Genomic DNA, 12,391 nt, shown 5'->3' on the forward strand with positions numbered 1-12,391 from the left:
CAAATGGATCTTTTTTCAACTGTGCCTCCTTGATTTGGGCTGTGAGCCTTCTCCCAGCACCTGAATATCTGAGGCCACGTCTAGACTACGCGCCGGATCGGCGCGTTAAAATCGATTGCTCGGGGATGAAAATATCACCTCTGGTCTGGACGCGATATCTCGATCCCAGAGCGTGCTTAGATCGATTCCGGAACTCCAGCTAGACGACCGGACTTCCGGATTCGACACAGCGAGCCGCGCGGATCGATCCCGCGCAGTGAAGACGGGTGAGTAAATCGATTTTAGATATTCGATTTCAGCTACGCTATTCTCGTAGCTGAAATTGCGTATCTAAAATCGATTTAATCTCGTAGTGTAGACCTGGCCTGAGAGTAGTTAGCAGCAGATACTATCTTAAGCCAACCCTGGTCTGTGAGCAAGTGGGATGAGATCCAGTCACTGTGACCTATGGGTAGCATACCTCAGCCAAGAAGTGGCATGTGATATGATCCATGCATCAGTTCTGCACAGAAAGCAGAATGTGGATCACCTGTCACTATGGTGCCATCCTGGTTGGTCCTGATGACTTTTAACTGTCTTGTGGTGTTCATTTGAGAGATGAGGTAATATCTTTTATTACACCAACTGATGTTGGTGAGACAGACAAACTTTTGAGCCACACAGAGCTCTTCCTTCCACCTGGAAGAGGTGCTTAGATTGTCACAGCTAAATACAAGATTGAACAGACTGTTTGAATCATAGAATATCAGGGTTGGAAGGGACCTCAGGAGATCATCTAGTCTAACCTACTGGTCAAAGCAGGACCAATCCCCAGACAGATTTTTACCCCAGTTCCCTAAATGGCCCCCTCCAAGGATTGAGCTCACAACGCTGGGTTTAGCAGGCCAATGCTCAAACCACTGAGCTATCCCTCCCTGCCAATTACTTGGCATAAGTAATTAGCACATATTCTAAGGGACCATTCAAGGTGAAGTGTCCTGTAGTCATAGGACAAAAAGGGGGAGTTAGTGGGTTACAGGTTGTTGTAATGAGCCATAAATCCAGTGTCTTTATTGAGAGCATGATTTTTAGTGTTTAGCAGAGTTATGAATTTAAGCTCACAGGCTCATCTTTTGAAGGTGCTGTGCAGGTTTCCTTTGAGGATGAGGCCTGAGAGGCCAGACACAGAGTGCTCACCCACAGCTGATGGGGTATTTTTGTCTTTTAGCATTTTCCTGTGTGAATTCATCAAGAGCGTATTGTCTCATTTCACCCACATAATTGTTATTGGGCATTTAGTTAGAGTGACCAGATGACAAGGGTGAAAAATCAGGACAGGAGCTGGGGGGTAATAGGTGCCTATATAAGACAAAGCCCTGAATATCAGGACTGTCCGTATAAAATTGGGATATCTCGTCACCATATATCTAGTAAACTGGATAAAGCAAACCACATGTCTAGGACTCCTGGAGCTTGAAAGATGAGCTGTGGGGGGTGTTGATCATTGTAGCAGACGCATCGGAGATATGTCTGCAGGTTTTGTATCTGTTTTCTGGCAGGGTCTGGTGCCGCTTTGAATTAAAGTGTCCTGGTCTGTGGGGAGCTTGCTTCTGATGATGAACTTGGCGAGGTTGGGGGATTATTGGATGGCCAGAAGAGGGGGTTGAGGAAAGATTTCTTTCAGGATGGGGTCCTCATCGAGTATGGGTTGTAATGGTTTGATGATACCCCTTATGGGTTCCAGTGTGGTGTAGTAGGTGCCAACTAGGGCTATGCGGTCAGATGGGGGTTTATTTTGGTATTAAAGTAGGTTCTCTCAGGGTATTTGGGGGGCCTACACTTATGTGGCATTTATGTTCCTGTCTGGGTTCTCCTACAGCTCGCTGCTCAGGTCCTGGAAACTAAAGGTTTCGGCTTCGGGTTTGTGGATTCCAAGAAAGATGCAAAACTTGCCAAAAAGCTGGGTAAGTTTAATCTCTAAAATCTCTGAAAACATACACAGAGCACATGGGAAAGGTACCACACTGACAGCCCTGGAGAGGGTAACCAACTCATTATCCACAGGACAGAACAGCAGCGACAGCTTTCCACGTGCATGCTGCTCCACCCAGCTCTAAGGGAATCATTCACTATGTAAGGGCCAGAGGGGAGTTCAGGATTCATGGTCCTTTACCCTTTTTAGTTTCCTTGCTGAGACTGCCAACAAAGAAGCCAGTCCTTGCTGTTTGTGATGGCTGGATGGAGACTCACAATTCATTTAACAGAGATCATCAGAGCGTTGTCAGAGGGTAATAACCCTCCAATTCCCTTAAAGAACTAATGGACTTAATATATTTGTACTGTCCAGGAGAGGACTGGGCAGTACAGAACATCCATTTCTGGGGGGAAATGCAGGACTGGGGTGTGTTGGAGTCACCTTGCAGTATAACCTAGGCTGGTGACAGCCAAGGTGTGGCTTGCATGTGGAAGGCTGTTTGTGAGCAGCCCAAATGGGAGCTACTTCAGCAAGGCCCTGTAAGGCACCCAAGGTTGCAGGACAGGGGTGACAGCCCCGCACTGATCCAGACTATACACTGGTATATCACAGTGGTGCAGTAAGTCCTGCACTGAGTCAGATTTGGAGCAGTGAAGTAAAGCTGAAACTTTCTGTAGCATATCACCAGTCCCCAGGAAATCATCCAGTCCCCTGACACATCCCAAGTTCTTCCAAGGAAGATGGGAATCCATGCCCTTATGACTATGTTCAGGAACTGTTACTAGACCTTTTATTTTTCCTGTCTGTTTTCTCTCTCTTGTTCTTTCTTTTCAAACTCTTTTTTCTCTTCCTCTGAGTATGGTGGTGTTTTTTGGGTTTTTTTGTGGCTCTCCTTCCTGCACCCCACTTAGCAAGAGGTTACAAACTGCTTTGGATAGGAGCATTCACTGGTGGCAGGTTGCAGCTCAGTTGAATGCCACAAGAGCAGAGGAGAATAGCTAGGTTTTGTAGCCTGCAGCTCTATACAAGTGAGCACTCCTGTGGTTCTCTACATTAGGGGCTACTATGGGAGAGAGGGAACAGGACTGGCTATCAAGAAACCGGTCATTGCATTACTTCATGGTTGTGGGAGCATATTTATACTGGGAATGGTAGATCTGGAGTCATGCTACTTTCTCCACCCCCAGTGTTCTCCTCTGTCCCCTGCCCCGTAGACTACTTGTGATCACCCCTATACCAGGGGCTTGCCTCTCTAGTTGTAAAACATTGCCCCCCCTAAAATGGATTTGAACTGAAGGTCTAATATAAGAGGTGTAAGGTTGCTGCATTCCACCCCTGAAGTGGCTGCATTTCCGGGGTGGGTGATATCTTTATACCTAGTCTGTGAAGCACTTTGGAATCCATCTATATACATGGTGCCACACAAACATATGCTAGGCCTAGCTGAGTCTTAGAGAGTTTGAGACTCACTTTGGCTTATTGGTCCGTTCTTATTTTATACAGACTTGGCACAACCATCTCTAGGGATCCAGCCACAACCATGAAGTCTAGAGCCCAGATCTGAATCCAAACCAATTTTCTGAAAGTTCTGGGGTGTTTGGTTTTGGAACACCAGTTACAGCCCAAGATTATTTATTTGTATTATTTGCTTAGCAAAATTCTTGCACTTTAAAGCGAAACAGGCCCAAGTCATGAAGCTCACATCCAAATCAGAAACTGAACTTTCTCAAAGTTTGAGAGAAAACTGATCCAGGGTTCCAGATCTGGCCTGTCCCTAGTTGTGACGTTTCTCAGCGGATAGATCAGATTTGTTTCCCACAGGGAACTTTCACTGGCAAGTAGGCACACGCAGCTGGGCTGCTAACCATATTTTCCCAGAATGCACCATTAATCCTTTCTGTAGCATACTGACCATGTTGTGTCTCTTCATCCCCTTCTTCCAGGCATGGACGAAGAAGGAAGCCTCTATATCTTCAAGGAGGAGCGTATGATTGAATTTGACGGAGAACTGGCTGCAGATGTCTTGGTTGAATTCCTCCTAGACGTAAGCACAGATAAGATCAGAACTGGGCAAATACTTCCAAAACGTTTTTGCAAATATTCACCACAAATGAGCTTCAGCCCTATTTGCAACCCCTTCTTGTCTATTTTCTGCGAACATGTTTACATATGATTTTCTTGTTTGAAAACTTCATAAATACTCCCCAGCAAGGCTGACACCAAAAGCGTTTACATGGCCATCTTGGAATCTCTTTGATTTCCCTCCTCCTGCTTACAAGATGTTCAGTCATCCAATCAGGGAGCAAGAAACATGTCATGTGATTTAGGTGACCAGTCACACACCACAAATACTGAATAACTTGCAAATGGGACTACCTTTGAATAAAGTGATCATTGATTTGGAAGAAAGAACAAATTAGTTATAATGCAAGTGTGTTCATAGGTAATGTACTAAAAACAGCTCCGTTCAGTGGTTAAATTATTTGCTAACCAGTGTGCCCCTCACTAGACATGATCAGACATATGAAAACAATGAAATTGCACCAGTGTAAGTCCGAGGAGAATTTTGTCGGTAGAACTTGGACCTATAGGTTATGTTATCTAATTCTGCCAGTGCACAAAGAGGTACTCATGCCTGCTGAAAACACAGAAATAATGCTACTGGTCTGACAGATGTTCTCTATTTCTCTACTCTTATTCTTTATTACAAGGAAGGACATCAGCTTGGAAACAAGATCTTTGCTCTAGAGAAAAAATGTTGTCCTGCTCTATATAGCCCCTTCAATCTGAAGAGCTCAAAGGCCTTTATCAAGGCTTGTGATTATTACTATCTACATTTTGCAGATGGGGAGACTGAGGCAAAGAGAGATGACATGGCAGCCCTGAGCTCATCAGTAACCCAAACCTCCAGCCCCCATTGTATCGCTGTAACCACTAGGCCACTCATTTTCTCATGAGGTGCTGACAAATCCTGCTGCTTATCCTCACCTCAAGTGAGACTCCTTTTCTGCATGACTTCACTACCCCCACCCTTTTGTATGTCACAGACAAGAGGGACCTGACCTCAGCTGGGGAAATGGTTGAACCGCAGGCCCTGTTTAAAGATAAAACTGTAATGGGGCTGGCAGCTAATTTTCTGGGATAGCAGGAAAAATTCCACCTCTGCCTAAAACCAAAGTAAGTTACAGGAGACCAGAAGTTGGTGGCAAGAGATGTGGTGCAGGGCCTGGTTTACCACATGGATGGTAGTGAAGCTACTTTTAATTTACACTAAGTAAATTAGACAAGAATCAGGCCCACAATATGTGTATCCCACTTGTCCTCAGCTTCTCATCTGGAAGATGGCACATCAGTCAGCACTATGCTGGGTTACTGGATCAGTACTAAGGTGACCAGATGTCCCGATTATAGGGACAGTCCTGATATTTGGGTCTTTTTCTTATATAGGCTCCTATTACCTCCCACCCCCGTCATGATTTTTCACATTTGCTCTCTGGTCACCCTAGTCAGTACAGACTTGCAGGGAACAATGCTGCATATTGACTTCCCACCAGAAGGATGCTACTTCTGATATTGCTCCGGGGCTGGGCTCAAGGTAGGGATAGGATCTCTGTTTTGGTGTGATAATAATTCTATGGCAACGACTTTGTGGCCCCCCAGCACTTTGCTATCATCAATAGCTGTTATAGGGTTCATATCCTCTGTCAGACAATCACTAGAGGGCACTATAGTAACAAACACTGGAGCTGTTCTGGTTTTCCATCTACTTTCTAGTAGGAGATAGCAAACACATGATGATATATACCCAAGCTTCATTTATTATGCAGCACAAGTCGCTTGGTGTGATGTTTTGTTTGCTATATTTTGACATGTGCATATAAAACATATGCAGTGACAAAAGAAAGAGAACAAAGATCTTCTCTCAAGAGGTGCCTTGTAATAAAGAAAATCCCAAACAAACAAGGGACAAGAATGACAGAAAATATCTACTGTGTGAGCAGAATTGTCTCTAACGAAAATGGGCCCAATACTCCCTCATACAGCTTTTATACTGGTCTATCTCCACTGGTTCCAGTGCAGTCACTTCTGATTTACACCAGTGTCACTGAGAGGGCAATCAGACCAATCCTTTCTTGTGTTTGTGGCAAAGGAGTGCTGCCAGCTTTTTTGGCACCTTAGGTGGTGGAAGGTCCTGCCCCTGAAATGCCGCCCCAACAGAGGCGGTGGAAGGTCCCACCCCCCGAAATGCCGCCTCCGACAGAGGCAGCGGAAGGTCCCGCCCCCCGAAATACTGCCGATGACTGGGGCAGCCGAAGATCCGGCCGCTGCGGTTGCCACCCCCCAAATGTTAGCGCTCTCAGTGATTGCCTAGGTCGCCTAATGGGTTGTGCCAGCCCTGCTGTAGCAGCTTAAGAAAACAAAGTCTGAGGTCTGCACTAGACTTGGGTTTGAGCTGCAGACAGGTCTGGAACCCCTTCTACCCTCAGAACTTGATTTGATATAACCCACTGCACAGATAGGGTCAGCCATAAAATTCAGATCCAGATCCAAACTTTCCAGAAGTCTCTGGTAGTGTCTCTGACTTGCCTTTGAAATTACATTGTCATCCAGCATCATTTATTTGTTAACAATGTCTTTCCCCTTTAGCCTCAACCATTTGCACTAAAGGAATTCAGATAACCTCAGGTTGATAATCAATAGTTTGTCACTAATCAATAACCAATAATTGGTAGGAATTTTAACTGTGATTATATCTTCAATGAGACGTGTTCTCTCCAGTTCAGATTAGTTTAATAATAACAGACCTCTGATAAGTCAGCTTTGATTGTATTTATTAATCAAACAGTTAAGAAAAACAGTATACACACAGGACGGCATACAATTACCAATAGCTGTGAAAGACCTTCCCTGTACTTTCTAACAGCTGACATCCAGTCTGCCAATGATCTTACTTTCCCTCTGATTTAGGAGCAATCTCACCATTGTTCCCCTTATTGTGTGTCATTCTAGTCTTTATCTAATTTCTCTTTCTGGTACATACATCTCCTTACCTTATTTCCCAGGTTTCCTGTTCTATTGCAACTTTTCAACTGTATCATCATCTGGTGGCTAGTCAGTGAATATGCCCTTTTTTGGATAATTTCATCCATTACACATCTTGCGGCCAGCACACTGTAAGAATAGATCTTAAAAATAGCATTCAAAATAAGTAAAGCGGTACTGCACAGTAAAATTCCAGTCTTTGTTAGATATCGTTATCTTAACTACAAAGCACTATGGGAGTCTTGCTCCCAGGCAAACCTTAAAATCTTTCTTGGCTTATCTTAAGTGTCAACACTCAACCTCATCAGCAGCTACTTTCCCAACCACCCCTCCCGCCTCTCTCAGCTGCTGATCACTCATTCCCTCCAACCCCCGACACCCATCATCCTGCCTCCTAACACTCATTCCCCCACCCCACCAGGTTCTCTGTGATCCTTTGGCTGCTGATTGCTTCTTCTGTCTTCCCGCAGCAGACCTGTTCCTCACCCAGCTATCTTACCCTCATACAAACCCCCTGGAGATGCCCCATCCTGTGACCAGGTCCCAAATTCTCCCTGTCCACCTCCTCTCTGTCAACCATTCACTTCCCTGGTCCAGCCTTCCTTACTGACAGCTCCCTTTGAGAGTGCTCTCAGCCAACTCGACTCTGCGGGTTCCTTGCCTCAGGGCTGGGTTGGGAACCTGCCATGGGGGTTGGGTAAGGCTTCTGGCAGCAGGGAAGCAAGCTAAGACCTCCCTTTTAGGCCCTCTGTAAAAGTATCCTGTCGAAGGCTGGTGCTGCAAAAGGAGCATTGCTTATCAAATACATTTGTCATGGCAGTTGCTGGAGGACCCAGTGGAAATCATCAACAGCAAGCTGGAGCTACAGGCCTTTGACCGCATTGAGGACGAGATCAAACTCATTGGCTACTTCAAAGGAGAAGACTCTGAACGTGAGATTGACCTGTTCCTTGCTCTAGTCTGGTTGGGCTCTAGGGACAAAGTGGGGGATTCCTGATCAGGGATCTGAAGAGGGGAGGGTGTGCCAAAGAGGGTCAAAATCTCTGCCAACAGGTGGAGGTGGGCTGAGAGCACCTGGAAATTTCAATCTGCTCTCTTTGTTTGAGCTTATTCATATGTTAAATAAAACAAAAAACTGTACAGCAAAAGCATTGCCTGCTGGGATCTGTAGTTTCCATGGGCTACCTTTCTACAAAGATACCTTGGGAACCTGCAAACATTTATGCAAACTATAAATCAGCATCAAATAGTTCTTGTTTGTAAGTCCAACAAAGATTAAAAAGCATCAGTACTGTTATTATCTTCAACATGTTATCATAGCAAAACTTTGCATTGCCCTAGCTCCTTCTGCCCAAGGATCTCAAAATGCCTCACAAACACACCATTATCCCTATTTTATTGATGGAGAAACTGAGGCACAGAGAGGTCAATTGACTTGGGTAAGGCCACACAGCAGCCTGACCTCAAGACCTATTCCTTAGCTATAAGAAAGTCCTCCCTTCCCTGCTGCATATTAAATTGAGCCCTCAGGGTCCTGACTGACAAGTTCCACTGCGTTTGTGTAGAGCACAGTTTGGTCAGATACCTTTGGAATCTTTTCTTTAATGCCCTTTTCTGTCTTTTCTCCTTTCAGATTACAAGGCATTTGAAGAGGCAGCGGAACACTTCCAACCATCCATCAAATTCTTTGCCACCTTTGACAAAGGGGTAAGCATCCGGAAACACCCTCCTGAGAGTTCACAGTCTCCTTTCTGCACAGCCAGAGTGCATTCAACTTAGTGTCATCAACAATGACTGAAATCAGTGAAGTTAAGATCAGGACTTTCCCAAAGCTCAGCAGATCGGGAGTTTTCAGTCAGGGTTTTGAGAACCCGACTCTAAATTTCGTCCTGAGCCCTGATGCATTACTCGGCCTTGGCAAAGAAAATTCTCTTCTTACTGGAAAACAAGAGGGGCTTCTATCCCCAGACAAACAAAGCAGTGACTGCTCTGATCTAGGTCATTGTCTAAACACAAAGCACCAGGTTCCAGAGACTGTTGGCTTCAGTGGGGTAAGACCAGGGATGAATTTGTTCCAAAGAGACAATTCTGCTAGAAGTCTCTGACCTAAACTCAGCGGTGTACATTATATATCAGATGTCAATTAGTCAGAAAACAGCTGTGACATCATGTAGCTTGAACCAATTTGGCATTCAATGAGTGTATAAAACAAGTGTAACCTGCTCACACGGTGGGGGAGGAGCTTGATTCTGGGTTGTGTGTGTAAAGTGAACACTTTAGCTATAATTCGGAGATTAATTCTAGTGTATGTGAAAAAAGTAGACCATCCTGATTCTTCAGTAATTTCTACTCCAGACTTGTGCACAGCAGTATCCTGGGGTGATTGGGGCAGCAAACGTGGGGGCTTTGCACCCACACCCCCATTTCCCTCTGTTCAGCATTGTCAAGTGTCATACATTGGACATGACACATGTCTCTGGCCCTCTCACTCTGTCATGCATTTCCTTAGCCTGGTTGAAGTGATCTTCCCCATTCAGCAGGGCTGCATGGACCAAGAGGCATTTCCCCGGGTCAGCCTGAGGCTGTCACTGAGGACAGGATGATTGTCTCTCCTCCTCCTCTCCCAACCAGTGAGGATCCATTGGTAACAGGGAGCAGAAGCGGGGTGAGTGGGACCACTCATGCCCCGGTGCCTCTCTAGCAGGAACAGATTGCGGTACAGGGGCAGGCTAGCATAACAAGGGATGAAGAGAGATGAGGGCAGAGTGAGGACTGAAGGAGGGACGGGGACAGAAGGCAATAGGCTTGGAAAAGGACAAGAGCTGAAAGGGAAGCAAGTTAATGGGCTGGGGCAGATGACGGATAATACAGGACACTGGAGCAACTGTGAATAGCCTCACACATGGGGAGCAATATGAGACAAGAAGGTGCAGTAAGTGTTACACAGTACCTATTGGGTTTCCGGGAAGTGGGCGGGTGGAAGCCCACCCACTGCTAAAGGATACCGCGCCAGCCTAAGGGGAGGATCTACAGGACCTCAAAAAACCCAACTGAGTTTGGGGGACAACTAATAAAAGAACAGGGACAGGAGTGAGGTCAGAGGGTCACAAGAAGGAAGTCTGATGGGGACACTGAGCAGAGAACCCCAGACAGCGTCCACTGCTCCTCAAAGGCATCAAGGGAGCCAGTGGACGCCGCCCAGAGGAACTCTGCCCGGATACATGAACGGACAAAGGATCGGAAACAAGCCCCACAGTCACAGGAGTCTCCATCGGCCAACCTCCTCTCCCTGGTTGTGTAGATGGCCATTTTAGCCAAGGCGAGGAAGAGGTTGACCAGAAGGTCCCGCAACTTTGTGGGGCCAGGGATAGGGAGTGCATAAAGAAGGAGGTGAGGGGAAAAGTGCAGCCAGAAACGCAACAGTATATTGGTGAGGAGCCGGTATAGGGGCTGCAACCTGGCACACTCTAAGTAAACATGCACCAGGGTCTCCCTCGCGCTGCAGAAGGGGCAGGTGTCTGGGGCAGGGGTAAACTGTGCCAAATACACACCCGTGCTCACAGCCCCATGAAGGAGCCGCCAACTGATATCCCCGGTGGGCCTCGGGGCCAGGGTAGAGTATAGGCTGGCCCACCGGGGCTCTTCACCCTTGAGAGGTGGCAGGAGGTCCCGCCACTTTGTGTCGGGGCGGAGTGTTACACAGTAAGTTGGCAGGTAAAACAGACTCAGCTGTGGAGAGGCCCACCCCAAGAAGAGGAACATTTATCAGCTAGAGGATGAGAAGCACATGGAAATTTTGCCTCCTCATGGATAGGCAGATCATGCACCTGCTGGCAATGAGAAGTGCAGTCTCTAGAGACAGACCTGGGAATCAGGATTACTAAGTTCTGTCTGCAGCACAGCATATGAGTCACTATGAAATTTTAGGCAAGTGTCTTCATCTCTGTGTGCAGCAGGTCTCCATCTGAAAAATGCAGATAGTAATAATTAAATTACCTGCCTCCCAGTGGGTGTTTGGAGAAATTGATGGTTAAACAACAGTTAGAGAAGTGTGGATGGGGAAAGGGTTATAAAACACAAATGAACATTCTGCTTATCAAAAACCTGTTCAGTACTCATCACCACAAACGCAACAGCCTGCGATAGTGCTTCTAAGATCTAGAGATTGTCTCATATCTAAAATTTTGTTCCAGATCAGGATTTTGATCACTCCAGGTTTTAATTTGTCCCTATTATAAGGATAAAGGCAATTTCTGCAATTCAGATGCAGATCTTGGTTTGGATTTCAAAACCAAAGGGTGAGATGTGTGGGCCCAGTTCTGACACAGTGTTTGAGGCCATTACTGTAGAAAACAGTATTGATAAGGGAAGGATTGGGCTATGTGTGCAACAGATACTCATTACAAGATGTGCTCAGAGGACACCACACTCACCTTTCCTCTGCTATAGGGAAAACATTTGCTAACCCCGGTGGGTATGTCAGACCGATTCACTTGTAACTTTGGTGATTGCCACAGGTTGCAAAGAAACTAGCTCTGAAGCTGAATGAGGTGGATTTCTACGAGCCATTCATGGATGAGCCCGTTCATGTCCCCGATAAGCCTTACACAGAAGAAGAACTGGTTGAGTTTGTGAAGGAGCACAAAAGGTACATAGCCTGCTGTTCAGGGACTGGGTGGCTCAGGCAGTTGGGACTTGCCTAGGAAGCCTATCATGTCAGGGTTGCTGGTGCCAGTCCAAACCATTTCAATAGTAAGTGAAGGTTACTAACATCTGTTAGCTGTCCAGTGGCCTATGTGACATTAATTTTGTGAAACTGTGCCTAATTCCTAGTGTACAGGTTACATTGCCCCACAACCAGGCATTCTGAACTAAGGATTGAATGGAGATTGAACTCTCCTCATCTTCACAGAGGTGGTCCCTCTAGGTCAGTGGTTCTCAACCCGCGACCCATGCAGCTGCAGCCCACGTAGATGTACAGGTAGTATATATATTGTGTGGATGTGGCCCACATAACACTTAGACCTGCCTATGCAGCCCACAATGGGAAATAGGCTGAGAACCACTGCTCTAGGTCCAGATTGAGACACACTGATAGCAGAGTGTGGAAAGCATGCACTGCTCATGCAGTTCCTTCCTTTGTGGAGAAATAGAAGACCTCGTTCTCCAAGCTGTCAAGGCAGCACTAAATGCAGTCCAACCCCACCCCGCCCCTGACTATCTTCTGCTCCTGATGTTAGAAATCACTCATCAGCACGTGTACTGAGCTAAGACCACACAGTGCATTATTTGAGGTGGCATAAGAGGAACAATACTGTACTGTGCGCTTGGTCTGAGTGGGCTGATGAAGGAAGCTACTCCATATGTGATTATACTGGGCCTGGTCTGGAGAAG

The 12,391-nt window shown here is 46.2% G+C and overlaps 1 protein-coding gene across 1 annotated transcript in view; it reads left to right on the forward strand.

Annotated features, from left to right (window-relative positions):
* CASQ2 (calsequestrin 2) overlaps positions 1-12,391 on the forward strand; it is a 50,898-nt gene that overhangs the window by 18,582 nt on the left and 19,925 nt on the right. The window contains exons 2-6 of the mRNA XM_032799923.2: positions 1,859-1,943; positions 3,898-3,998; positions 7,818-7,929; positions 8,631-8,704; positions 11,515-11,645. Of these exons, the coding sequence (XP_032655814.1) occupies positions 1,859-1,943; positions 3,898-3,998; positions 7,818-7,929; positions 8,631-8,704; positions 11,515-11,645 (503 nt within the window). The remainder of the gene's footprint in view (positions 1-1,858; positions 1,944-3,897; positions 3,999-7,817; positions 7,930-8,630; positions 8,705-11,514; positions 11,646-12,391) is intronic.

Source organism: Chelonoidis abingdonii, chromosome 1 (genome assembly GCF_003597395.2).
Source record: "Chelonoidis abingdonii isolate Lonesome George chromosome 1, CheloAbing_2.0, whole genome shotgun sequence".
Lineage (NCBI taxonomy): Eukaryota > Metazoa > Chordata > Testudines > Testudinidae > Chelonoidis > Chelonoidis abingdonii.